The sequence below is a fragment of the Felis catus genome, chromosome B1 (assembly GCF_018350175.1).
Source record: "Felis catus isolate Fca126 chromosome B1, F.catus_Fca126_mat1.0, whole genome shotgun sequence".
Classification (NCBI taxonomy): Eukaryota; Metazoa; Chordata; class Mammalia; order Carnivora; family Felidae; genus Felis; species Felis catus.
This window is the reverse complement of record NC_058371.1, coordinates 162,499,826-162,527,209: the sequence shown is the minus strand read 5'-3', so window position 1 is coordinate 162,527,209 and position 27,384 is coordinate 162,499,826. Positions and strand designations below refer to the sequence as shown.

At 34.9% G+C, this 27,384-nt stretch overlaps 1 protein-coding gene across 25 annotated transcripts in view; it reads left to right on the top strand.

The window, feature by feature from the left end:
* The window catches only part of FIP1L1 (factor interacting with PAPOLA and CPSF1), an 82,585-nt gene that overhangs the window by 19,656 nt on the left and 35,545 nt on the right, over positions 1-27,384 (top strand). For 8 of the 25 annotated variants that reach the window (XM_006931123.5, XM_045056370.1, XM_045056366.1 and 5 more), the window contains 4 exons: positions 6,206-6,315; positions 12,792-12,899; positions 23,331-23,424; positions 25,328-25,484. In XM_006931123.5, the coding sequence (XP_006931185.2) occupies positions 6,206-6,315; positions 12,792-12,899; positions 23,331-23,424; positions 25,328-25,484 (469 nt within the window). The remainder of the gene's footprint in view (positions 1-6,205; positions 6,316-12,791; positions 12,900-23,330; positions 23,425-25,327; positions 25,485-27,384) is intronic. The other 17 variants (XM_003985384.6, XM_011281881.4, XM_045056373.1 and 14 more) reach the window with 3 other exon arrangements.

Here is a 27,384-nt window from a genome sequence, read left to right as displayed (position 1 = left end):
ATGCAGTGTTAGAGAAGCATTTGCCATTCCATTTTTTTTATTTATTTTTTAAAGTTACCTGCTTTTTTTTTTTTTAATGTCTATTTTTGAGAGGGAGAGTGAGTGCACGTGTGAGCGAGTTGGGGAGGAGCAAGGAAAGAGGGAGACAGGATCTGAAGTGGGCTCTGCTCTGGCAGCACAGAGCCCGACGTGGAGCTGGAACTCACGAACCATGAAATCATCACCTGAGCTGAAGTTGGACACTTAACCGACTGAGCCACCCAGGTGCCCCAAAGCATACGCCATTTTGATCAGAGCCTTGTGAGTGTGGAGAACACACACAAAAAAGTATTGCGGATGAGGAAATGGCTTGGGCAAAGAAAGAAACTCAGTTGAGTAGAAGTGGATGAGAGTAGTATTTAAGAAGTTAGCCTGATTGGATGAGTTCTTTTCGGAATGGAATAGAAGAGAGATTGCTTTGTGAAGTGTGGTTCAATTCTAGAAGGCCTAGAAACAAGGAGGATGAGTTGGAGGAATTATTCCCTGTTTGTGAGCATGAAAGTGACATACAAGTAATATAATTTTGGAAGTGACCTAATAAGTAACAATTCTGGCAGCAGTGTAAGGTTGAAAAAAGGAAGTCTAAGCTCTTACCCATTAATCCACTGTTTGAACTACAGTTATTAGGATTGGTGATTGAGAAGGAAAAGGACTTCCCCAATTTTCCCGTTACGTCTGAGCACCTCTAATGTGCACAGCACTGTGCTAGATACCATGGGAAAACAGACTCTGTATTTAAGGAGCTCATGGTCTAAGTGATGTGTACGTATGAACTAACCATGATATATTGTGAGAAATGTTATATTAGTGGTATTATCAAAGTGCAGTAGGGAGTTGAGAGGATAGAGTGGATTGTCCTATGATACAGAGTCTAGAAGGATTCAAACATGATAACCGGAAGATGAGTGAGTTTTCATTAGAAGATGGGGTGTAGAACATTGTAGGCAGAGAGAGCAGTATGAGCAAAACCAGATAGCATGAATGGAGAGTTGGGGTAGATGAGAGGTATTACAGGAGAGAAGCCTAGAAATGGCAGAAATGGGGCGCCATGATGGGAAAGACCTTAATCTGAAACTAGTCTACAGACATTTGTGTAGACAATAGGAAGCCATTTGAAAGTTCTTGAGTAGAATAGTGTGAGCAAATTTGGTTTTTAGAAAAAGAACTTACAAGTGTTCTCTAGAATGTAAGGAGGAGAAAAGGAAGTCAGAGACCACATACAGAGCATTTACAATACTGTAGAAATGAAATGAATAAGGACCAGATCTTAAAGTAGTGAATGAACAAAGGGGACAGATTTAAGAATCATAATTTAAATTCTTTTCATGTCTACTGCAAAGATACTTGTTTCATCCTTGATCAACTGAGAAATAAGCAACCTACCAGCCCCTTTAAATTTTTGTTGTTTTTTTTTTTTTTTACTTTCTTGTTAAGTAAATTCTCAAACATTAACAAGTAGATAAAATAGTACAAATGAACCAAGTAAGTACAAATGAACCAACAAGTAGATAAAATAGTACAAATGAACTTGTTAGTTTAAGTTCATATTTGAGAGAGAGAGAGAGAGAGAGAGAGAGAGAGACAGCACCACATGAAAGTGGAGGAGGGGCAGAGAGAGAGGGAGTGAGCATCCCAGCCTGGCCCCGTGCCAACAGCACAGAACCCGAGTGGGGCTCAATCCCATGAACCATGAATTGTGAGATCATGACCTGAGCCGAAATCAAGAGTCAGACACTTAACTGACTGAGCCACCTAGGGACCCCTTTTTTGGCTTAATTTTTGTTTTTGTTTTCAGTGAAATGAAAGGAGATGAAGTTTAATAGAAAAATAGTCACTTAATTGGTTATAAAAGCAGTTGTGTAATTTTATAATTCGGAGTGAGGGGCAAGGGAAGAGTGACTAGTGGGAATGGGTTACATAGTATGTGTGAAAAAAAATTGACCACAATCTTCTCTTAAAATATTTTTATGTCTGTATGTGCACACACATGCATAGATGATTTTTTTTTTCCCTCTGTGTATGTATAAGCTGTGTTTTGAAATTTCACAACTATGTGTCTGTTATTGTCCATTATACCAAGCATTCATTTGTAGCCTTTTAATTTGGAAGCACGTATCTTTCATTTCTGGGATATTTTCTTCTATTATGTTTTTTACTTTCTCTCTGCTTTCTAATGTCTTCTGGGCCTCCTATTCAAATATCGGGCTCCTTTTTTTTTTTTTTTTTTTAAATTTTTTTTTTAATGTTTGTTTATTTTTGAGGGAGAGAGAGAGGAGACACGAAACTTGCAGCAGGCTCCAGGCTGTAAGTTGTCAGCACAGAGCCTGATGTGGGGCTCAGACTCACGAACCTTGAGATCATGACCTGAGCCAAAGTCGGATGCTCAACCTACTGAGCCACCCAGGCACCACCGCCCCCCCTCCCTTTTTTTAAATTCCTTTTTAATTAAATATCGGACTTCTTATACCGGTCCTTTAATTTTCTTTTCTCTTTTACTTTCCACCTCTTTGTCTTCCATTATCTGGGAAATTTTTTCCACCTTATAACCCTTCTGTTCACTGTCATTTCTGTGGTTATATTGTTAATATTCAAGAAAATTTTTCTTTAGTATTTAACCTTAGTGTCCTGCTGTTGTTCATGCATGCAGTGATATAGTGTTTTTTTTCTCATCTGTCTCTCAAAAGATATTTGTGTTGATGATACGTTGTTTGTTTCATTTAGATTTTCCTGCATAGTATGTTTGTTGTTTTTGGCCTTTGACTGACTTTTCTCAAATGTTTGTTGGTCCTTGGCCATTCACTCACAAGGGAATGGGCCACTCAAAAGGTGATTGGGAACTCTGAATATGAATAAAATTTGCTATAGGCTTTTCTGTAGGGCTAAGCATTTTTAGTAGTCCCACACGTCAGTATCTTTAGGTTGTTTTGTTTTTTGTTTTTGTGGTGATTTGATTTTTTAGGGAATAGATTCCAGTGGCCTGCCTAGAGGGTTTATACTTACCTGATTCAAATGTTCTGGAAACTGGAGTTGTCCAGTTGCTGAACCTTTTGGGGTTCTGCCATGAGAATCATAGTATCTTTATTTTCTTATTGCTGACTTAGGATTCAGGTTTCTTTATTCTGCTCAGTCAGTTACTATCTTTTCATCTGTTTTCAGAGTCCCAAATTTTATTGTGTTCGCAGTCTTTTTGTTCTTGTGGGTTGAAACAAAATTTTGGTAATTTATATGGTTTGCTACTTTTCCTTTTTTACCTTAACATTTACGTGGCAGATGCTTTTCTAGGTTATTAAAGTTTTTTGATAACATTTTAAATAGTTGCATGATGCATTATTTGGGTGTAGCACACAACAAATTTCTTTTTAGATATTTTGTTTGGAAGGTTATCCTGTGAAGGGTAGCTGAAGGAAATTTCATAAAATAATTTAAGTTTTGGTACATTGGTAGCATAATTTGGGTAAATATTGAGCTTCTCAAGGTTACAGACTTCAGTCAAACTTTTGTTTGGATATGTAAGACCTGACATGACTTTGTGTTTAGAGAACCTGTCATGGTATCTTACAGTCATTTCTTAAAATAGGAGATCATATTAAAAAATTATCTCATTCTGGTTAAACAAATTCTGTCTGTAACCCTGAGTGCAACATCTGAAGAAAAACAAGTGGATGCAAGTTGATTAGGAGACTTGCTAAAATGGCAAGGACTTTCAGAATTAGTAAGAGTATTTTACAAGGAAATAAAGGAGAAAAGAAAACTAAGGAAACACAAGCAATTTTTACATGTTTAAAAATGTACTGTCTTCCTGATGTCTTTTCCCCTGTTGTAAATAATTTTTCATCTTTGCTCTTTTTTTTCATCTTTGCTCTTTTTTTCCCTCCTCTTTTACTTCTTCAACTCTCTTCCCATTCCCCTCCCCAGTTTTTAATTGAGCATTGACTATGTTAGGAAGCAGCTCTGACTTAAGTAGGGAGGGGAGGTGAGCATTATAGACCTAGACTTTGTGATCTTAGAGTTTTTCTGACTTAATGGGAAAAGTCGTGATTGATTAGATAATTGGGCCAAAACTCCATGTCCTGTGAAAGACTTTGAAGTGACATTTAAGGTGAATCCCAAAGTCAGTCAAATAAAAATATATACTGAAAACTTATTCCAGGAACTGTTTTTAGGTATTGGGATACAGATTTGAATAAAACCTAAATGCAGTATAAATCCTTGTAGTCCATGATAAGAAATTTAGGTTTCATTCTGTTTGTGTTGGGAAACTATTAGAGAATTTTGAGCAGGAGAGAGACATGAGGTGATTTACACTTTTAATAACAGTGCTTGGCTGTATACAGGGGATAGATTTTTTAGAGGTAAGGTCAAAGCAGAGACAATTCAGTAGAACAGTTGAGAAGTGGTAAGTTTAACCTGGGTTTTAGGGGTGGACATAATAAATGGTTGAATTTAGTATATATTGTAAAGGTACAGCTGACATAGGATTGTCATATCTATTGGATAATTCCTGGGATTTTTTTTTTTTTTTTTTTCCCTTGAGAAACTCAGTAGATGATGGTACTATTTACTGGGGAAAACTTGGGGAGAATCAGAATGGGGGATAGTAGGAAATCAGTAGTTTTGTTTTGACCACAGTAAGTTTGAGTTGCTTATTAGATAGATAAGATGTTGGATATAAATTATTGGAGCTCAGGGGAACAGTTGAGACCATACTGTCAACTCTCAATATTCCTGACATGCAGGAAGAATAATACATTTCTTTTTCTGTGTTCTCATAGCATTTTTATCTCATAGATACTTTTTTCATAGCATTTATTGTATTGCTCTGGTTGTTTATGTGTCTGTCTTGTCCCATGGCCTGAGATTTTGTTGTATTTCTCTCTGTAATCTCAGCTTCTGGTGAAAGATTTTTAGATAACAATAGATATTTAATGTTTGATGAGTGAACCATGTTTTATTTCTCTTGTCACCACATTCTGTCAGTTTACCTGTCAAGTGTCTATCAAATCCATTTCTTTCTATCCTCATTGTCTTAGTGCTGATCCTCAGTCATCCCTCATTAGGATCTGGGCCTTTTAAATGAGTTTTTTTAATGAGTAGAACTCATTTTCAAGTAAAATGTCCGTGTAAAACCCTAACTGTATGAAGACACCAATTGTGGATTAGGTTCTGTGGTATTAATAAGAGATCTGATTTTAGTGACTCAAATATATTTTTCTTATGTAATGATTACGTGAAAGGTAGATAGTTTCTGGAATTGAATCAGTGGTTTGAGTATATCAAAGTATCTGAGGGTTTCTTGGCCTTTGTCTCCTGGGGAAAGAGAATGATGCTGAATTTAGACTGAACAGTAGAATTTAAGTAGGGCATAAAATATGGTGTGATGTTCTTCAAGTGTAGGGTAAATGTAGTTTGTTCAGATTTAATAAATAAATGATGATTTAAGATAGGCAGGTGAGTATAAAAGCAAAAGAACATAAAGGAAAAATTTCACCAGTCTAAAGGAGTATGACTGGACCATACTCAAAAGATCTGATAGGAGTAGAAAGGATGGCTCAATATGGGAGAAATTATGGAGTAAGTAGATAACTGATTTGAAAGTCAGTATAAAGGAGGGAATAGAGGTTATTAAGGAAACAGCCATCAAGCTTTTAAGTGTGCTGAACTGGCAGGACAGTGTACTGTTGATGATGGGGAAACAAATGGTATGGAAAGTTGTTAATATTTATGTTGGAGCAAATCACAGTCTGAATAGAAAATGGTCAGAATGGCGAAAATGGCCACTGGTTGTTTTCTTAGAATGGTAGTAAACATAGAAGAGGAAAATTCTTCAAGGCCTTTCTTGAACTTTGAAATGTGGGGTCATAACCATGTATCTTGGGCTCATTTGTGGCAGTTTGAGGGAATTTATGAAAGGACTAAAGAGTTAGAGCTTACTAGACTTTTAAGTAACATTAATGTGAACTTGTTAATAGTTGGGAACATTTTGATTCCATAATCCATCTTTGGTGCCTTTCTCATAATGCTGTTCTAAGATAAGGTAATTTTATTAAATATTCAGCAACAAAACATTCTTCATATTTAATTTAAAATTAGATGTTACAAATTTATTTTAATACCTGTAGTATATTTGAGTGTTCTATTAAATAAGCTAATAACCCTTTTTTTTAAGGTACAGCAAGGACGAACTGGAAATTCAGAGAAGGAAGCAGCACTTCCATCTACAAAAGCTGAGTTTACTTCTCCTCCTTCTTTGTTCAAGACTGGACTCCCACCAAGCAGGTTAGTTAGACAATTAATAACTCCATTTATTGAAGGCATTGGTATCTTCATCTTGTATTAGTGCTATAAAATGTAAAAGCGCTGAATATTCTGTCAAAGGACATTTCACGTTGTTTTAATACAAAATGAGTTCTTTGTGAAAAACTCTTCTTGGTGCCTTCCCATTTAAAAAACATTTAGGTGAGCAAGAAATGAAGCATGGTATATAGTTACACGTCCGTAAAAAAGACAATCTTACATTCAGGAGAGATGGCAATAACAATGGTCTTGCTGTTTTCTGTGCTTATTATTCTTACATAAAGAATTATTGGACTTCCTAAGTCTAGATCTATTGGCCTAAATGTGTTTTACGGATTTTAGTAAAAGATGGTGGACATTTCATCCTGGGCAATCTTTCCAATTAAAACCACTTTCTTTTCTTTCTTTGGTTTATTTTGATAATACCTAACTTTAAGTTCCACAAGGTACCAGTTGTAAGAAACAAATGTGCTGGCAAATGTCCTTTTAATTTAAACATGACAAATGGTTAGCCTGTTACCAGGAAAATGGTAAAGGATAAACTGAGACTAAGGAAGTTTGATGTTAGCAGTTTAATTTTGAGTTAGGTAAAGATGACTTAAATCAGGTATTTCTCTGGGCCTGAAACAAGTCAGTCACCAAGCTGTTACTCGTTCTCAGCCAGATCATTTACCTTTTGCGTTACTTGCTTAAATTTATTTTATACAGTTTTCTGGTTTTGTTATTCTGCAATTTTGAATTGCTATAAGAGATTATATTTCATAATATACAAATGCAGGAAGAGCCCATATGGGAACATGTGGTTTAGCCTTAAGATAAAGATTCTTTAAACTTTCAGCCAAAATTAAATGTCACAAAGCCATCTTGGATTTTGACTCTCTTCTCATCCTAACAATTATTAGTCATGGACATTTTCAAATATTATTTAAATAAATGCAGTCTCATAAAATGTTTGGCTAAGAAGTTATGATAGCTGAGGAATACTGATTCCTTTATTATGTAGTCTTCTTTTGCTTTTTTTTTCCTATTTTAAAAGAGGTCACTCTCATTCATTGAGTTCATCGTGTTCTGCAGTAGAGAAGGATGTGAAGAGCTTGGACTCTACAGCCAGACTTCTGGGGTTCAAATTCTGGCTCTCTTGCTTACTAGCTCTGTGTCCTTGAGCACATCCCCTAATCTTGTTCTTTCATTTCCTGATCTGTAAAATGTAATAATAATAAGACATCCCTCACAGGGTAGTTATGTATATTAAATGACTTCATTTATGTGAAATATTCTGGAAAAATAATACAGAAATAATACTCTATAGATATTTGCTAATAAACTATTTAGGAATTAGTAGCAGGACTGCCCCCTCCATCAACCAACCAACCAACCAACCTACCAACCTTGGGCCGGATTTGTAGGGCATTGTGCCGTTATACAGGCTTTGGCTTTTCCTATAAGTAAAGTAAATGAGGTGCCACTGTCAGAGTTTGTGCAGAGGAATGAAATTATCTACTGTAGGTTTTTTAAGTCTTCATTGCTTTATTTAAGATCAGACTACAGAGAGATTAAGGGCAGAAGCTGAGAAGCCAGTTAAGAGGTCGTAACAGTGATCTAGTCAAGAGATAATGGTAACTTGGACAGAGTGGTTGTGGTGCAGATGGTGAGGAGAAGACAGATATTGGATACATTTCAAAAGATGTAAAAGATCTTTTACATCTGAAATAGAAGAGACTACGGGAGGAATGCTTTTTTTGGAGGGAGAAGACCAAGAGTTCAGTTTAGGATATACTAAAATTGAGTTGTCTATTAGACATATAAGTGGAAAATTTGCATAGGAAGTAGATCTATGGATCTGCAATAGAGGGAAAAGGTATGGGCTGGAGATAGAAATTTGGGAGTGATCAGTGTTTAAGTAGTATTTAAATGAAGTTGTGAAACTGAATTTGATTGTAAAAGAGGTAAGTATCGAAAGAAGTGGTAAGAGGGACAGAGCCTTGGGGCATTTCCTTGCAGGTCAGAAAAATAAGAATGAGGGAGGAGGAGATCCATACAGAAGAATTACTACTGACATAGGAAGAACACCCAGTGTAGTTTCAAAGTAGAAGAACAATTAACTACCAAATAATACTGATTGGCCAAGAAGAAGAGGGCTGAGGATGACTTTTGGATTTTATTTTAGTTACTTTTTTAAGATTTTATTTTTAAGTAATCTCTACACCCAATGTGAGACTTGACCTCACAACCCCAAGATCAAGAGTCGTATGCCCTACTGACAGAGCCAGTGAGGCGCCCTGGCTTTTGGATTTTAAAACATAAAAGTTGCTGGTGGTCCTGACCAGGATCCTTTTTAGTGGTATAAGGTGAAGATTGAAAAAAGACTTTTTGGAGTGGATTCAAGAGAGAATAGGAGAGGAATTAGAATGAGAAAATATGTATAACTTCTTTGAGAATTTTTTTCTTTTTACTTTTGAGAGGGGCAGAAAAATGGAACAGTATCTGAAGGGAAATGTGGGGTCAGGAGGCTGTTTTTTTCTAAAATGAAAATTACAGCATGCTTGTATACTTACGAGAATGAGTTACTAGAGGGGAAGTTGATGATTCAAGAAGCAAGAAGGGACAGTTGTTAGAACAATGTCCTTAAGATCAGAGGGGATGGGATATAATGGGGGGGAAGGGAAGCAGCGCAGTTAGCCTTAAAAAGGAGATGGGCAGTTCACTCAATAACAGGAGAGAAGGAGGGGGTGGGTAGGTAAGATAATGATGGGAGTCGGTTTTTCCCAACAACACAGGATGCTGACTTACCTGGTGGATGTGAGGATGTAGAAGTGGGTGTTGAATGTTTGACAAGAGGAGAAATTCTGAAATAGTCATTTAGAGGTGTGTGAATAAACTTAGGGGGAAATGAGTCAGATTGTAGCCAGTACTTGGAGGGAAGTGTGCTGTCAAAAGAAGACTTTTTTTTTTTTTCAGGATAAAAATGGCAACATTTTTATATGCTGGTGGGAATGAATTAGTAGAGTAAAAAAATTGACAAAGGGAGAGAGACTGTACATTTCCAACTTTTCTTGAAGTTGATGGTTATGTGTTTAAAATGAGACCAGTAGTCAGCTTGCTTGGATGTGTTTGTCTTGCCCTTGCCAGGTATTTGTATGTTTATGAAGACTAGCTAGTGGGATTTAATATGAGTTGTGGTTATACTAGGCAAATATGACAAAGGTGCAAGGAAGGTGAGAGGGTCCTTGAGAAAGTGATTATAATGATGGACGGCCATGGACTGAAGGAGAGATGGAGAATAGTGGCAGGAAAGGGTCGGTAAAAAGGTAAAGAAATGACAGAAAAGTTAGTCGATCTATCACTACTACCAAAAAGAGGGGATAATTGCTACCATAACCTATAGAAACATGCCCAACATGTCAATGTTGTCACTTTCTTGATACAGAGAACAGTACCTGTTTTTCATTAGGAAAGTTTGTTTTCTGGGTTCCTCTTCACTTGATCAAAAGCACACTTTTGTTCATTGTGAAGTATTTCCCTAAATAAATACTTGTGTTTTTCTGTTTTGGTCTTTGTATTTATGGAGATTAGAAGGACCTGTGTGAAAGTAAAATGTTACTGACTTTAGGGAGTAGACAGGAAGTGCCATTTAAGACATAATAGAGACTGCCCAACAAATAGTAATGAGCTGTACTACTTACTGACCTAACCACTGTATTGCCTTTGTTTAAAATCTTAGATTGCCTTACTAATGTGTAGGTGACTATTGGTATGTTTGCACAGAACTTTTTTTAAATGGATCTTTGTACTTTATCGATGGAAATGCTGGGTTTCTAACTTTCTGTGTTGCCCAGCAAATTGGCATACTTAAGTAAAATGTTAATATTTAATATATCAGAATGTTTTCCTATATCTTTAAAAGTTTTCATATTATGTCAAGAATGTACAGCTTGATAAATTTTCACAAACTGAACACTCATGAACATTGAATATTATTCACCCAAATTTATCATTTATTAACATTTTGCCATATTTGCTTTATAATTTACCCAAAATATTTTCCTTTTTGAATCATTTGTTAATTGTAAACATCATTTTTTAAGAACAAGGACATTCTGTTATGTAATCTTAGGACACAGTTAATCAAAGTGAGAAAATCTTACAATGAGCCAGTATGTTAATATACAAGTCATAAATTTTGCTGATTATTTCAATGATGTCTTTAATGGCAGTTCTTTCCTTGATTTCGGGTTCAGTCCAGGGTCATTCATTATAATTAACTCTTTTATCTCATTATTTTATCATCTGAGACAGTTTCTCAGACATTCTTTGTATTTGTTGACTCTGAATTTTGAAGAGTGCAGTCTGGTTGTTTTGTAAGTCATCTCCCTCAATCTGAGTTTGTCTGATGTTTCCTCTTTATTAGGTTCAGGTTTTGCTTTTTGGGCAGGAAACTACATATGTGATGTTCTGTCCTCAGTGCATCAGCCTTGAGGTACATGATGTCATTTTCCCCATTTTTAGAGATGATAACTTTAATCACTTAGTTGTAATGGTGTTTTTTGGGTTTCTGCACTGCAAAGTTATTGTTTTTACTGTTTGTATTTAATAAATAATATGTGAGGAGATGGTAAATATCCTGTTTCTTTTTTAAACTTCCCAAACTTTAAAATCCCATTGTTGATTTTTGCTTTTTCCCGTTACTACTGTAATGACTGTAAAATACTGATTATCTAACTCTGTTATTTCTCTTACATTCATTAGCTGGCATTCTTCTTTAAAAATGGGTTTTCCCACCTCCTCCACTTATTTATTATCATCTAGACTCATTAATTTTTATTTTATATGTGAGAGAGTGTACTTGGTGCTTATAAATATGGTTTATTTGTATATGTAGTATATAAACTATATATACTACTTATATACTGTAATTCATATTGATGCTCAAATTGTTTCAGACTTGCTTCATGGGAGCCTCTTCAGAGTGGCTCCTGTGCCCTTTTGGCATGTCCCCATCATGTTTTTTGTTTTGTTTTGTTTTGTTTTTGAGGATTTTTTTTTTACTTTCTAGCTTTACCAAATGTTCCATGCTTATCTTGTACTTCCTCTGCCCCTCCTTGGGAGCAGCCAGGGACTTGAAAGCACCTTGATGACTTTTAATGGGAAATGATGATTAGAAACCAAGATCTTGGCACCAGTTATGCTCATTGCTGTTGGAGTGTCACTGTTTCTAGGCTTTTTCCGCACTCACGGCTGGGAGAAAACAACCAATTTCAATATAAAATTGCCTTATGTATAATTTTAATCATTCATCCTTCTTTTACTTCACATTTGACACCACAGGTTTCTACTTCCCTTTCCTTAATCCAGATTACATCTCTGTTTTACCACATTGAGAACCTATTTCCCAACAATTTCAGTATATATACTCTTTGCTTCATCCTAAAATACACTCAGAACAGATTAGGACTTCTGTACTTACCATTGCAAAAACCAAACCTATTAAATAGAATTCAAGATTTCTTTGGCATTCTTTTTTTTTTTTTTTTTTTAAGATGAGAGTATGTAGTTAAAATAGTCAGAAGTTTCCTTTAGAGTGGTTATATTAATCACTTAAAGTATTATATCCATTGTTTCTGTTTGTATTCAATATTAGCTTTTCTTTTTCTCCAGGTTTATTGACATTTTTTTTGCCAATGTAAAACTTTGAAGAGAGTCCCAAGTACATTCTTTCCCCTGCTTCTTTCACTCCTGTTAATAATTAACTTCATTGTGTCTAGTTTCTAGTTTATTCTTCGTTTCTTTTTACAAAAATAAACAGATACATAAACATACATTTTTTTCCTATAGAAAACTTTGCTATTGAAAGAGTGTCTTATTAGTCTTTTAAAGGACTGGCAAGAGTGTAAATAGCTGAACTTTCTATGGAGTATTGCACTAGGGATATAATTAACTTTCTTTAGAATGTTATTTTGAAAGTTACTTTGAAATGGAATTTTTATGAAATTATTTAGTGTAGGTTTTTATAAGACACATCAGAGTGTTACTTTTAACTGCTACACTAACAATATTTGTACCTATTGAAGAGTGTAGGGGAAAAAAATCTCAAAAGTTTTGAATAAGGTTTTGTGAAACCGTGGAAGTTTATGTCACTCATAAAAGCACAGAAATTTATTTCTTGATAATAACCTGATAAGCCCTTGGTTCTTTTCTTATTTCTGCATTTTGACATACTATTTTGAAAAAGATTTCTGAAAATATTCTAGAGTTACTAAAATGTTGATAACACGTTAATATTTAAATACCTACTAGCGATTTTAGTACCACAGAGACTTGAAGAAAATGATACAATAGGAACATGCTAAAGGACTTTAGAAAAAGCATGTCAAAAAAAAAGGAAAAAAAAAAAAAGACAGAACAAGGGGGGTCAGAGACAACAATATGTAAGAAAAAACATAGAAAATTTATCTCACCAGAAACAGCACCTCCTCTCAGTCTCAGACAAGTACTGCCTCCAGAAAAGCCAATTCCAGCGTTGGGAAGTGGCAGGACCGATATGGGAGGGCCGAATCACCTGACCTAAGGTAAGGCTGTTTTTAAACATTGGCTACTCCCTGATGTTTAGGTCATCAGTGTTGTTTTGTTTATTACTAAGATAAATTTTGATTGGATTGTACCATATTTTTGCCCCCTCAATTATGCTTTTTTATTATAGAAATTGAGGGTTTTAAAAATCATGAGTCAGGCCCTATCAGCTCACACCTTCCCTCTTCTCTCTCTGACTTTTATACTACATTATAAATTGCGTGGAACCATCTAATAGCTCAATAAGCGTTTTTTTTCTCCCCACTGCTGCAGGTTTCTTTCTCATATCACACCCTATTAAAAAATCTCTGGGTGTTTCTCTTTGTTGAATAAAATTTAGCCTTCTGAGCTAGTATTTAGAACCTGTAAAATTGAACTGCATTGAATCTTTCCAAACGTTTAATCTCAACTATAGTGCATAAAGCAGCCATTTCATTGAGTCTACCAGCTGTCTTAGGAAGTATTAGTATTTCCCTTATTGTTGCTATGCTTTTACTCCTGATCCCCCTCTGCAGAATTCTGGTCTGTATTCTAAATCTTACACTTACAAAGCGTGCACCTTTGGATGGATACTGTATACTCTCTGAGCCTGTAAAATGGGAATCATAATTTCTATCCGAAGGGATGTAGTAAGAAGCAGTCATGTCAGGGTATGACAGTGCATTGCCAATAGTAATCAATCTGAGCAATTACAGTTTGCTTGACTTAGAAATACAGAGTTAGATACCTCCCTCATTTACTATTTAAAGTTTTAAACAATGGTGTGGGGGTGGTATTTTGTTGGTTTTTGTTGTTCCAGCATTTTAAACTTTCTTCCTCGGCAGGTTGATGCTCTTACATTAATGTGCTTTTAATTATTTTCATTTATAAACTTTTAAATATATAAGTTATGGTCAGATATCTTTGATCATAACACCTAAAAGAAAAGCAAAGGGAGGAAACAATCAAATTTTTATTTTTTTAGATTTCCTTTTCTTTGGGGACTTCATTATATATTCTTCATGAATAGTAAGAATTTCTAGTCAGCTTGGCTTTGATAGGATCTCTTGTTAGGAGACCATAAGCTTAGTCATTCTCAAAAGTGGCTATTCACCTCAAAGTCAAAAATATTTTGACTTTTTTAAAGAATATCCAAAATGTAAGTATAGTAACTGATGCAGATAGAAATATATTACCTATATTCTTAGAATAGTATCAATTGCATGTGTTGGTGGTTATAGAATGAAAATTTGCATATCTTCCTGTTATTAAGTGTTTATTGACCTTTTTTCATAGGATTATATGATATTAATCTTAGGAGTTTTTTTCTGATGTTTGTTTATTTTGAGAGAGAGAGAGAGAGAGAGCATGTGTGTGCACAAGTGGGCAGAGAGGGAGAGAAAAAATCCCAAGCAGGTGCTGACAGTGCATAGCCCAACACAGGGCTTGATCTCATGAACCGTGAGATCATGACCCGAGCTGAAATCAAGAGTCGGATGCTTAACTGAGCCACTCTGGCGCCCCAATCTTATTTTTTAAAACTGGCATTCTTGAAGAACCAGTAGAAATTTCAAAAGAGTTACTTTAAATAAAGAAAAGTTAGATCTGATAAGTGTGGCGTGGAGTCTATGAATCTTTTCACATTTACTATTTCTGTGAAATCCCATAGTGTAAGAAGAGTGCTGCTAATATAATTTCTGTATAATAACAAACTTGGTTATTATAGCACACAGTGCATAGAGAAACTCTAGATTTATACTTATTTAACCTGGTCACCAATCTTGGCAGTCTGTTTACTGATCCCCAAAGGGCCAGATGATAAGAGCTTTAATTTTCATCATTGTCCTATTGAAACGAATCAGTAGCCATCTTTGTATATAAAGAATAGCTATATTCTTAAACTTAACAGCAGTTTCATGGCATAAGTACTGGATTTGGGTGTTAGGTTTAGTTTTGTGCCTGTGTGAATTTAGGACAGTTCCCTAAAATCTCTAGGCCTCTGTGTCTACATTTTTAATACGACAGGGCTAGACTGTGTTATCAGGAAGGTCCCTTTTAATCATGAAATTCTTTTTTTCTGGCTAGTCCCTGGTTTACATGGAAAAGGAGATCTAAGAAAGTAGGAAATCTGCCCAAATTTATGGCTAATTAAGAGGCAAAGTCAGGGCTAGAATCCCTGGTTTTCTGCCTTTTAATACTTGCAATTCAGGCAGCTTGATTTTCATAAGCAAAGGCATAGATATAGTTAAGTCACTTCGTTTTAGTGTAATTTAAAACTTTGCTTTTGTTTCTTTTGCTACTTTAGTATCTAAAATTCCTTTTATATCAGTCATTTGACAGAATGTTTTGCTTAAAATAGTTGTACTTTTGATATAATGGTTTATTTCTTAAGATAAGTAGTTTATAGAGAAAATAATAGTTCTCATATCTGAAATAATACAGCTCAGTGTTTATACTTTTACTTGCCCACCCCCACCCCCCAATAAAAGATGCTTTGGAAACACAGAAAAATCCCATTCTGACTTTGTGATCAGTCTTAGGGAATATAGGTAATAGGAAATTTGACACTATTTTCAGTACGTGTCTTGTGCCTTTGAAAATTAAAAAAAAAAAAAAAAAAACTCTAGTTAAAGCTACTGCTCTCCTTTTGAATGGTGTATGTGTGTATGTATATATATGTACACATACATACACACACTTTACAGCATAAGATAAAAAAATGAGATTCTACCCGTTGTAGTTAGTATAACTGAGGAATGTGTTTTGCTTTGTTTTGTTTTTGAAACATGGCATAAATCTCTTTGTAAGAGCACTTAAACGATGATTGAAATCCTTTTTATAAGTTACTGTATTTGGAGACTCAGGACTTCTTATCTCACATATATTCCTGTTAATACAGTATTTTCCCAACTTTGGTTAATAGTAGTCTTCATAACTGTATGTAGCAAGGGCCTTTTGTTGGGTGTGAGTTTTGTTTTATAAATTCAAATTTGTGACACTTATTAGGCCAACTAGAAGAATGAAGCAGTTTTAATGAATACAGAAAATTGAAATTGGCAATAAGGATGATTGCTGTAATCTTATCCTAATGTCCAGTTTGTGTGTTTTGTTTTCATTTTATAATATTAAAATCTGTTAGGTAAGTAGTTGCATATTCTAGGTTGTCTTAGTAAGCTTGTTTTTTCATATCATGTCTTTTTAACTGATTCAGACTCTTGAAAGAGGAAAAGTAAAAATTGCTTAATGCGGAATTACTAAAATATTTGAACCTTGCACTTCTTACAATAGTCAAACATAAAATGTACAATAAAACTGAATGTTAAATGGACATTCAGTCTAAGATTGACCTCTTCATTTGTTCTTGCACTGCTTATTATGTCTTGGTGAAATAATGTACTGGAAAGATGTACCTGTACCTTCATGGCATTTGAGCACTTTGAATGTGTATTGCTTGTATTATGTAGCTTGTAAGAGTTTATGTGATTAGACATATGAAGGCTTTTATTTTTAAAAATTCCCTGTAGAATATCTTTCCCTACATTTAAAAAATAAAATTAAACATAAATATGGTAGGTAAAGCTTTATTATTTCAAGCTCTGCACAAAAGTGAGTAAATTTGGCTTTCCTAATGAGCACATTTATGTGCTCTACTGAGTCAAAGTTTAGCGTAGTTCATCTTTAAGCGTTCAAGGTCTTTGTTTTTAAGATAGCTTGAAAAGTAACAACATTTTAAGAATTCAGTCCCCAGAGAATTAGCATGGAAAACACTTAGTAGAAGAAGTAGAATTTGGAGTCATACCTGAGCCTGAATCTTGGTGCGGCACTTTACTCACAAAAGAGCCTTTTTCCACAGCTGTGAAAATGAAACTAATTGGACTTATACCAAGTACTTGTGGATTAAATGGCTTCTAAGGCTGCAAAAGAACCTGTTGCGGGGCACCCAATAATGTTAGTTCCTTTTGCATCTCTGCTCCCACTGTAGTCTCTTTCACTGTAGTACTATTAGACAATAAATTATGTGCTCTGAAAACAGTTTTAAATTCTCTAATTTTTATGTTGAACATACATTATTTTTCAACACAGGATGTTTGATTAATCTTCACTTGAAAAATAGATTACATTTTCTTCATAAACTGTGTATATGCTTTAGAGAAGATTATTCTTGTAACGGTTGAAAAAAGTATTGAAGTAGTACTGTGTGAGTCCACGAAACTCGCAATATCAGTATAAAAATATATATGCAACGAATGATAGTCTTACTTTAATTATCAGGCCTTGGTCAGTGCGACTTTATATTTATTCAGTAATAGGGAGATAAGTATTAGTTTTTATCAACTATAAATTCTTTCTAGAAGAGAATACAATGTACGTGTCTTCCTTGGGCATGTCTTTAGTTGTGGTCCTCAACTTTGGCTATGTGTTGGAATTACCTAGGGAGCTTCAAAAAATTATGGATGCTTAAGCCCTAGAGACGAAATTAAATTGTCTGGTGTGTACTCTGGGCATTGGGATTCTTGAAAGCTCCCAAGGGCGCCTGGGTGGCTCAGTCAGTTAAGCATCTAACTTCAGCTCAGGTCATGATCTTGCATTTCGTGGATTCGAGCCCTGCATTGGGCTCTGCTGACAACTAAGAACCTGGAGCCTGCTTCAGATTCTGTGTCTCCCTCTCTCTCTCTGCCCCTCCCCAACTCGTGCTCTGTCTCTCTCTCTCTCAAAAATAAACATTAAAAAAAAAAATGAAAAAAAAAAAGCTCCCGATGATTCTGATGTGTAGGAGACATTGAGAACCATTGATTGAGGGGCGCCTGGGTGGCGCAGTCGGTTGAGCGTCCGACTTCAGCCAGGTCACGATCTCGCGGTCCGTGGGTTCGAGCCCCGCGTCGGGCTCTGGGCTGATGGCTCAGAGCCTGGAGCCTGTTTCCGATTCTGTGTCTCCCTCTCTCTCTCTGCCCCTCCCCTGTTCATGCTCTGTCTCTCTCTGTCCCAAAAATAAATAAATAAATAAATAAATAAATAAAAAAAAGAGAACCATTGATTGAGAGATCGGATTCTGGCTTGACATAAAGATTAAAATGAAATGTTTAGTGACCACCTTGGAATTTGAGGTAAAATGATAGAGTTTGCTTTGATGGGCACTAACATTTGCATTGCATTTTACAACCTCATAGAACTTTCTTTTTTGTGAGTCTCATTTAATTTATTATATTTTGCCTCTTTGAAAGTCTTTTTGTTGGTAACCAGTATCAAAGGTATATCATGCTTTTTCTTTCGCATATAGATTGGTAGATAGTATATTTGTAAAATTGGAAATTGGAATCCTGCAAATGTTATTTTCCTCTTATGTTATTCCCTCCATTTAAAATGTCCTCCCTTCCCATCCTGTGTGGCTAAATTCATTCCTCATGTCTTTCAATGCTTCTCTTTCCTAAAGTAGCTTAAAAGATGTTATACCAGGGCACCTGGCTGGCTCCGTTGCTATGTGTCCGACTCTTGGTTTCGGCCCAAGTCATGATCTCATGGTTTGTGAGTTTGAGCCCCACATGAGGCTCTGTGCTGACAGTGAGGAGCCTGCTTGGGATTCTTTCTCTCTCTCTCTCTCTCTCTCTCTCTCTCTCTCTCTCTCTCTCTCTCTCCTCTCTCCCCCTCTCTCCCTCTCTCCCTCTCTCCCTCTCCCTCTCCCTCTCCCTCTCCCTCTCCCTCTCCCTCTCCCTCTCCCTCTCCCTCTCCCTCTCCCTCTCCCTCTCCCTCTCCCTCTCCCTCCCTCTCCCTCTCCCTCTCCCTCTCCCCCTCCCCCCCCCCCCCGTGCTTGCGCGCTCTCTCTCTCTCTCTCTCTCAAAATAAACTAAAACAAAACAAAACAAAACAAAAAACTTCTAAAATAAAAAAGATGTTATACCAACTTCCATGCAAAACTGTTATAGCCATCTTTTTAGATGTTTGACCTGAGTTAGGCAATCATACTACTGCATGTGTCTTAACTTGGGAATATGAAACTGTCACATCTACGTTTTTTCCTAGAGAATGCATTCATGAATTATTGCTCCTCAGTTCTTATTAGAAGTTCTGTTGTGAGAAGGCAACATTCATAGATTTCTCAAGGACATGATTCATTTATTCTTTTAGAGTAGTGGTTCTGTACTTAAAACAGTAACCTCTTTGAAAATTTCCTGCAAACTGTGGACTCTTGACTGAAAAATGCATTTGTACACATGCATATATTTAAGTTCAGGATCCTCTTGGTCCCTCAGTATCCCATGTATGCTAGGTAAGGACCCTTGCTCAAAAGTACAGTTAAATCTTTAGATAAAACCTACATCAAAAGGGCTGTGTACTCAGACCACGTGGTTTTACTCTCCCTGATTTGAATTGCTTTTATTGGATCGTACATTGTTATGCTTCACTCGATATTGAGGAACATTTTGAGAAACGGTTCTGTGAAATTCACTTATGTTTTCATTGTAGTAATTGGAGACTTTGTCCCTACTTCAGTTTTTCACAGCATCATGAGATTGCAGTCCATTAGTGGGGTGTGAAATGAATTTTGTGGTCTCAACCACCAAATATTTCTGGGGTTTGTATTGTTTTTTTTGTGTGTGTGTGATATTTAATACTAATAATTCGTATTTGATTTTAATGTTACTCTTTCCTTTTTAATAAGTGTAAGTATTATTTCATGAAGCTTTTAGTTTTTTTATGTGTTTACTGGATTACCGTGTAAAATGTGTTTCTTAAATATATTTTGGGGTCAAAAAAGTTTGAAAACTGTACTCTATCCTACTTTCTCTTAACGTGGACTCAGGAGAAATTTTTTTTCTCTTTATTCTCTTCTGTAAAATGGGAATAATAATAATTGCTACTTCATAGGGAAGTAGTGAAGAGTAAATGTATCTAAAGTGCTTAGAACAGTGCTTCCTAGCACATTGTAGGTGGTGCTCTTGTTACCGGGAAGAGCAGTCTTCAGGGTTAATGCTTTGTTTTTATCTTACATTAAAAGACTTGTTATTAAAGATGTCCTTTATTTTGGCTGGTAAAAAATGAGAAGCTCAGAGATAAATTTGTGGCAAAAGATTAATAATTAATTCTTTGTCTTCCCTTGGCCCTAATTCTGTCACTTTAAAAATTTTGTTTTATCTTTGTAAGCAGTTTATATCAGAATCATCAAAATATGCCATTTTAATTTTAATTTAATTCCATTATAATTTCAGAGATATTTTCATATTCACGAAAGGTAGAGGCTCTTGTGAACATCCACTGCCTGTATTAAGCTTGTAGATTAATGAAACTTCAGATCTCCATCATGGTTAGTTTCTGTCTCTCTTTAGCTATATGGTTTAGTCCAACACAGAAGAGAATCTTGGTAGCTATATTAGCTATCTGCCTTATTGAACAAACGTGTAAGCCCAGTTAAACTTGTGCTATGTGGAAGCAGCGCTTTCAACAATAGCCAAATTATGGAAAGAGCCTAAATGCCCATCAACTGACAAATGGATAAAGAAGATGTGGTTTATATATACAATGGAATACTACTTGGCAATGAGAAAGAATGAAATCTGGCATTTGTAGCAACGTGGATGGAACTGGAAGGTATTATGCTAAGTGAAATAAGTCAGTCAGAGAAAGACAGATACCATATGTTTTCACTCATATGTGGATCTGGAGAAACTTAACAGAAGACCGCGGGGGAGGGAAAGGGGGAAAAAATAGTTACAAACAGAGAGGGAGGGAGACAAACCATGAAAAGACTCTTAAATACAGAGAATAAACTGAGGATTGATGGGGGGAGGGGATGGTGGGGGAGAGGGGAAAATGGGTGATGGGCATTGAGGAGGGCATTTGTTGGGATGAACACTGGGTGTTGTATGTAAGCAACGAACCATGGGAATCTACTCCCAAAACCAAGAGCACACTGTACACATTGTGTGTTAGCCAATTTGACAATAAGTTACATTAAAAAAAAAAAGTTAAAAAAGATAAACTTGTGCTATGTGGAAACTCAAGTTGTAATAGATCCTCATAGTAAAGCTCTACTAAATCTTTTTATGCATTGAAATAGAAATGTGTCATTAAAAATTTTCAGAGTAATATAGTTCAATGTCATTTTTTCATAATGTGGGATCAGAATAACATTGGATAGTTAATCATCTCTGTTAAATATTATGTGCTGTTTGTTACTTCGGTATATGCTTATGTATCTGTCCTAAAATATTTCTGAACAAAATGGTAAACTTAACATTTCTAAGATATATCAGTCTGTGTGGTAAAAATGCCTGGGTAAAGAGGTATTATTGTGGAAATAATGTGTAAGAAATTGTAGTCTTCTGTATTTCTTCTAGTGATGTACATTTGTTAAGGCTAATTTTCCACGTGTGTTTTTAGAAACTTAGTATTTGCCATTTTGAATCTTCAGTAATTCACTTAAAGCTGAAAAAATTAGATTGAGCATATTTAAGATAAACTTTAAGAAGTGAGTACTCTCATGTGTCCCAGAATTTTTGAAAGCAGAAATCTTTACAAATCCATGGTATATAGAAAGACATTAGAGTGTTAGATCTAGATTTAAGTTTTCCTACTTCAGCAGTTTGGAGAAATTGAAAATCCAAACAAATGTGTGAGAATTTGTTCTTCAGGTGGAATAAGTTTTAGAAGGGAGAATCCAGCAATCGGGAATAGAAAAGAGTGGAAAAGGAAATAGTAGAGGTAAAGATTTTTACAATGAAGTCTTGGTAGCAATAAATGGTGAAGGGAAATTCTGGCCTCAGAATATGCACCTGTATCTGTTGGGATGTTGGAATCTGAGTTGTGTGTGGATATTAGAGGGCTGATGGCATCTGTTTTGATACAAAGTTACAGTGGTCATAGCTTTGTAATTAAGTTTTAGGGAAAAAATTGGAGTGCTACTTGTTTTATGTCTGAGATATTTGGATTTTTTCTGATGTGTGAATGTTAGGATAGTTTCCAGCTATATTGAAGGGGTACGAGTTAAGTAAATAAAACCACTTTCGCTCCTTGAGATCATGAAGAAATCCGGAAAGTCAGTGACCTGGGCATAAAATCAGAAAAGCTTGAACTTTTTAAAAATTATATTAGAATTATATAGAATAGAAGTTCGAAGTGGGCAAGATGATAAGTAGGAGCTGACTATGTAGTTGAAGACATTTCAGATGCCATTATATACTGTTTCTAGGGTCTTTGTTTTTGTGAGCACATAATCATGGTGCATCTCAAGGTTCCCTTGAGGCAAACTTTCACCAGTTTTGGTTTTCAGAAGTCTTAAATTTCTCAAAAGCCAGTTATCTTGCTAGAAGGCAGTGTAGCTCAAGGGAAGGGATCTGTATGTAGGCTTTGGAATCAGAAAGACTCAGATTTGAAAGTTGAGTTTTGCCATTTAGTTATTACTGATGCCAGTGACCTCCCCGTGAGCCCTGGCTTTAACATCTCTAACACAATTATACGGTAATTCAGTAAGTGCAGACTTTTATTGTGAGGTTTAGGTATGATGTGTAGACATTTGGCAAATGGTAGCTGCTGTTAGTCATTTTGGGAATCTAACTGTTGTGACTGTGGAAAGATCCATGGTACTTGGTTGTTTTACTTCTACAAAGTTTTAAAGGCAGAATTGTTCAGAACTAAAGTAGAGATGAAGAGAAATTCATCTAATTTGCATCCATTGTTCATTGCCTCTTCCTGCAAGTGATTTCTGTAACTTGTTAAGCATATATACTTTCATAAAATCCTTAACTACTAACTAAATGGCTTTTAACCTTATTTTTTTAAATTTAACTTACTTGCTTCTCCTAGATAAATTTATAGCATCATTTTCTGGTACACTGTTTTTAATGTATTCATATACTTATTTAATGGATTATAAATACAACTGGAGGTGGAGTAGGCATTTAAATATTTAATTTTTTCTATTTAAAGGCAAGTTATCAGAAATGGAAAACTGGATCCCATTGTATGCTTTCTAATGCTTGGAATAAATCACTAAGGAAAATACAGTGTGTATCAAAATGAGCATTATTTCATTTCAAGTCTTCTGGGGGAATTTTTAAGTTTCTGTAATAGAACTATGATACGTGTTACAATTACAGTGGCCAAAAAAATTTTATTTCCATTTGCTTAGCATTTGCTACCTGATTCAGTTCCACAAAGATAAATTCAGTTGGAAACTGTTAAAAAAGTAAATTTAAAAGAAAATCTGTGAATTTAACATGATCGTCATTGGGTATATAGGTTCCAGCTTACTAAATAAAGCTTAGTCTTTATGACAGTATGAAATAGTGAGATCTAACTAACTTAGTGAAGATTTTTTCGATGTGTACTATCTGCTGATTTTATTTTATAAAGTACATTGCAAAAGGTTTTAGACTTTATTTCTCACTTAATATTTGTGTTATTTTTCAAACATCTAATTAGGTGAAACTGAATTGATTTCAATTTCTATGTTACAGGAGATTACCTGGGGCAATCGATGTTATTGGTCAGACTATAACAATTAGCCGAGTAGAAGGAAGACGACGGGCAAACGAAAACAGCAACATACAGGTTTCGTATTTTAAAAATGAATTAATTTTGAAACTGAAGAATTACATCCATGTTCTAATTTAATTATTCAATATACATTTATAGTGCTATGTTATATGTTAGGTATTTTAGATTTACAATATGGAATTAATCACTTTTATTACAAAAGCTATTCTATTTAGAAGTTATTACCTTTAGATCTTTTTCAGTAAGATTTCTTTCTCTTTCTTTCTTTCTTTTTTTTTTTTTTTTTGCTGTAAGCATAATGTATAGGCTAATTGGACTAAAAAAGGGAAATATTGGAAAAGTTTAAAGAAGGAAATAAAACTACCGATAATTCTAGCATCTAAAGATAACCACTCTTAACACTCTGGTACTTACTTCTCTTTGTCACCAAGCAAGATTATGATATATTATTATGATTCTTTTTTGTGTATCCTTTTAAAAAAATTATCATTTGCATTTTTCCATATTCTTAAAAATATTTAAAATTTCTTTATGATAGTTTCATTGTATGGACATACATAATTTATTAAATGTGACATTTTGGGGGGAAGTAGATTTTCTTTGTTTTCAAGTGAAATAATGAAAGGAGATGAGTTATTAGTAGCTTGGATAATTGAAGTTAGAACTTCAGTAACAGATTTTCAGCTATTAGCTTGATCATACGTTTTTAAAAATTATTTCCTTTTTCTCAGTGCTTTAAAAAATGTCAAAGTGTTTTGATCCTCATTACTTTTAATAAATTAATCTTGTTTTTAGCATGCTTGAGGGTAAATCATTTCTAAGCTGGTAGATGGTTCTCTCTTCTTTTCCCCACCATTAAAATGCCTGGATTTCTTAGAATAATTCTGTTCCCTACTTTAAAAAATAGCTTATCAGCATAAGTGTTACAAAAATTGCTATACTTAAAAATGAAGAAGTTAATGAAAAGAGGGATTATGTTTAAATGATACCCTTCAGCCAGCAAGGATTTTTAGAAGTGTACATTAAAAGCACATTATGCTGTCTGTTTCTGCTGTTTTCTTAAATGTGTTTGCACATCAGAATCCCTCAGGGAGGCCTGACAAAAATCCAGATTTCTGTGTGTCACTCCTGTAGGTTTGCTGCCTGTCCCTTACCTTTTTACACAAATCACTATTTTGTAAACACTTCCACTTTTCAAGTATGAACCCTTGTTCTTAAATTTACAAGGCTCACATGAAAAAGTTATTTATATATCGGGCTGCCTATTATTTGCACCCTGTTAATGCATACCACCTGCTGATAGGCCCTGGTACAGTGAAGATCTCTTCTGTTGCCATGTTGATTTCTTAATGCTACTATCTGTGACTAATGATTACATTGCCTTAATGTGAGTACAGTAACTTGGTTGGGTAACAAAGATAATACTTATTACATTATATTTATAAAGTACTTAATTTATAAATACTCTCGTTGAGAATGTTTTTATTCTTTTCTAAAGTTTTTTTTAATGCTTATTTTTGAGAGAGACAGAGAGGGTGTGAGCAGGGGAGGGGCATAGAGAGAGGGAGACAGAATCCAAAGCAGGCTCCAGGCCCTGAGCTGTCGGCACAGAGCCTGACATGGGGCTCAAACTCATGAACCATGAGATCATGACCTGAGCTGAAGTTGGACGCTTAACTGACTGAGCCACCAGGCGCCCCAGAATGTTTTTATTCTTACTAAGTTTTTTTGGTAATGATTCAATCATTTATTCTAGGCTTTATGTGGACATCTTAAATAGTGTGTGTGAGTATATACTCACATCTGTACATATACACATAAATCACAGACATGGAAAATTTGCTTCAAAATATGTGTTATGTGAATAAAACTTTGTACTTTGTTTCTTAAATGAAATAAATTTACTGAGTTTTTAATCTTAGGTATGTTTTTAAAATTAACTATATTTTAATTTTAGGTCCTTTCTGAAAGATCTGCTACTGAAGTAGACAACAATTTTAGCAAACCACCTCCATTTTTCCCTCCAGGAGCTCCTCCCACCCACCTTCCACCTCCTCCATTTCTTCCACCTCCTCCAACTGTCAGCACTGCTCCACCTCTGATTCCACCACCAGGTAAATAGTAAATAAGACATTTGATTTTGAGAGAAAAATAACCATGAGTGTTTCTTCTATTTTGAATTCTAATAATTAAAATATATATTTGAAAATAAAGTCTTCACTGATTGCACTGCCTTATAATTAATAGATAGGAAACTTATGTTAAATCTTCAATAGATTCGGAGTGAAAACAAATCTGTATGTGCTATGTCAGCACAGCAAAGAATACGCTAATAGAGAAGACTGGACAGATAAGAAAATTGTGATCCAAGGTATGATAGTGATCACTAAAATTGCTAATTGTATACATAGCTTATGTATACATAAACCATGTTAACTTGTTCTGAAAAGGTTTAAAGACACTTTCAGAATTGGAGTAGGTTCAAAAAAATATATGCTGTGAAGAGATTGAAGTGAAAATCTCTGGTCGTTTTTTTGTATCCTGATTTCCTTTTAGTAGACCTCTTCTGGGTGCCAGATACCTGGTATTTACTTCTTTTAAAAAGTCAGAAAATTAGTTTTATCATATTTGAGCCACTTTTGATTATTTGTGTAGTTGGTGGCAATAGAAAAAAATTCATGAATAATCCCCAGATTTTTATATTTTCAACCTTACATCCGGTGGCCTTTGTTATTTTATTTCCATTAAGCTTCTGGTATTTATTCCCCTTAATCAGTTTTGGATGAAATAGCAAGACTGATTGAGATAATAATTACTTTCTTCCTAGGGAGAATACCAGCAGTAAATGATAAAAACTAGCTCCTGCTCATAATTATAACTACATACGTGAGATAAAGTTTTCTTACATTTATAAATAAGTTAATATCAATTTATACTAAATAATAAAGTTAATTTATACTAAAGAGCCACGTCCACTCAGTTACTTGGCAATTCAAGAGAGCCGTACTCGTTTTAAGGTACCAGTTTTGATAAGAGTACCAAGGCACATTAAGGGTCTGAATAGTCCTTCCCTATAGTATTCATTTTTGGTCTCTAAATATCAACTGTTTAATTGGCCCTACAGCCACAACAACTTTGATTCCCTTCCATTGTCACTTCTGTCTTCATAAAGGATAAGAATTACGAAAAACGTCTGGTTTTAGAGATTCTGTTGTCTCAGAAATAGAGGAAAGAGAAGACTGGATAGGTTGGAAGTGCTTACTCCAGACAACGTTGTTTCTAAAATTCAACAAATTTCTTGTTTTGGAGCATAAACCATTCAGAGGTTGTGATGGGATCCAGGATTCTTAGGTCTTTAATATGGTGAGAATTAACTAAAGGAAAAGGGAAAGGAATGAGGATGTAGTGATTCATTGATGAGTCCTTTGTCTACCGAAAAGATAAAATGTATAAATAGTTAATTCTGAACATACTTGATTTAGTGACATTACAAGATAATCAGTGTACATTATAATAGTCCTTATGCTATATTGCTTGATAATCTTAATTTTACTAGGTATTAATGGTGATTTGAAAGAATTTTTTTTTATTGCTAAGCTAATACACTATATCCCCAGATTGCTTTATATAGTTTATATAGTCAACACTAGCTATTGTGAGAGAGTAAGTGGTATGAAAAATGGTGAAAATATAAATACCTTATTGATACAATATTTAGAATCTCTGTAGGATATTCTTCATAGGCACTGGCATTATCTGGAAGTATGACTTTTTCCAAAATCATAAAACTACTCCATTTCTTTGCCATATAACTTCTATTTATAAGGATTAGTATCTTTTAATAATATTTAGGTCATCTATGGCATTACACCATAGAGTAACACTGATTATTATTTTTCTGTTGTTTAAGTTATTTATTTACAGGCTTACCTCGGAGATATTACACTTCTAGACCACTGCAATAAAATGAATCAAATTATGTTTTTGGGGGGTTTCTTGGTGCATGTAAAAGTT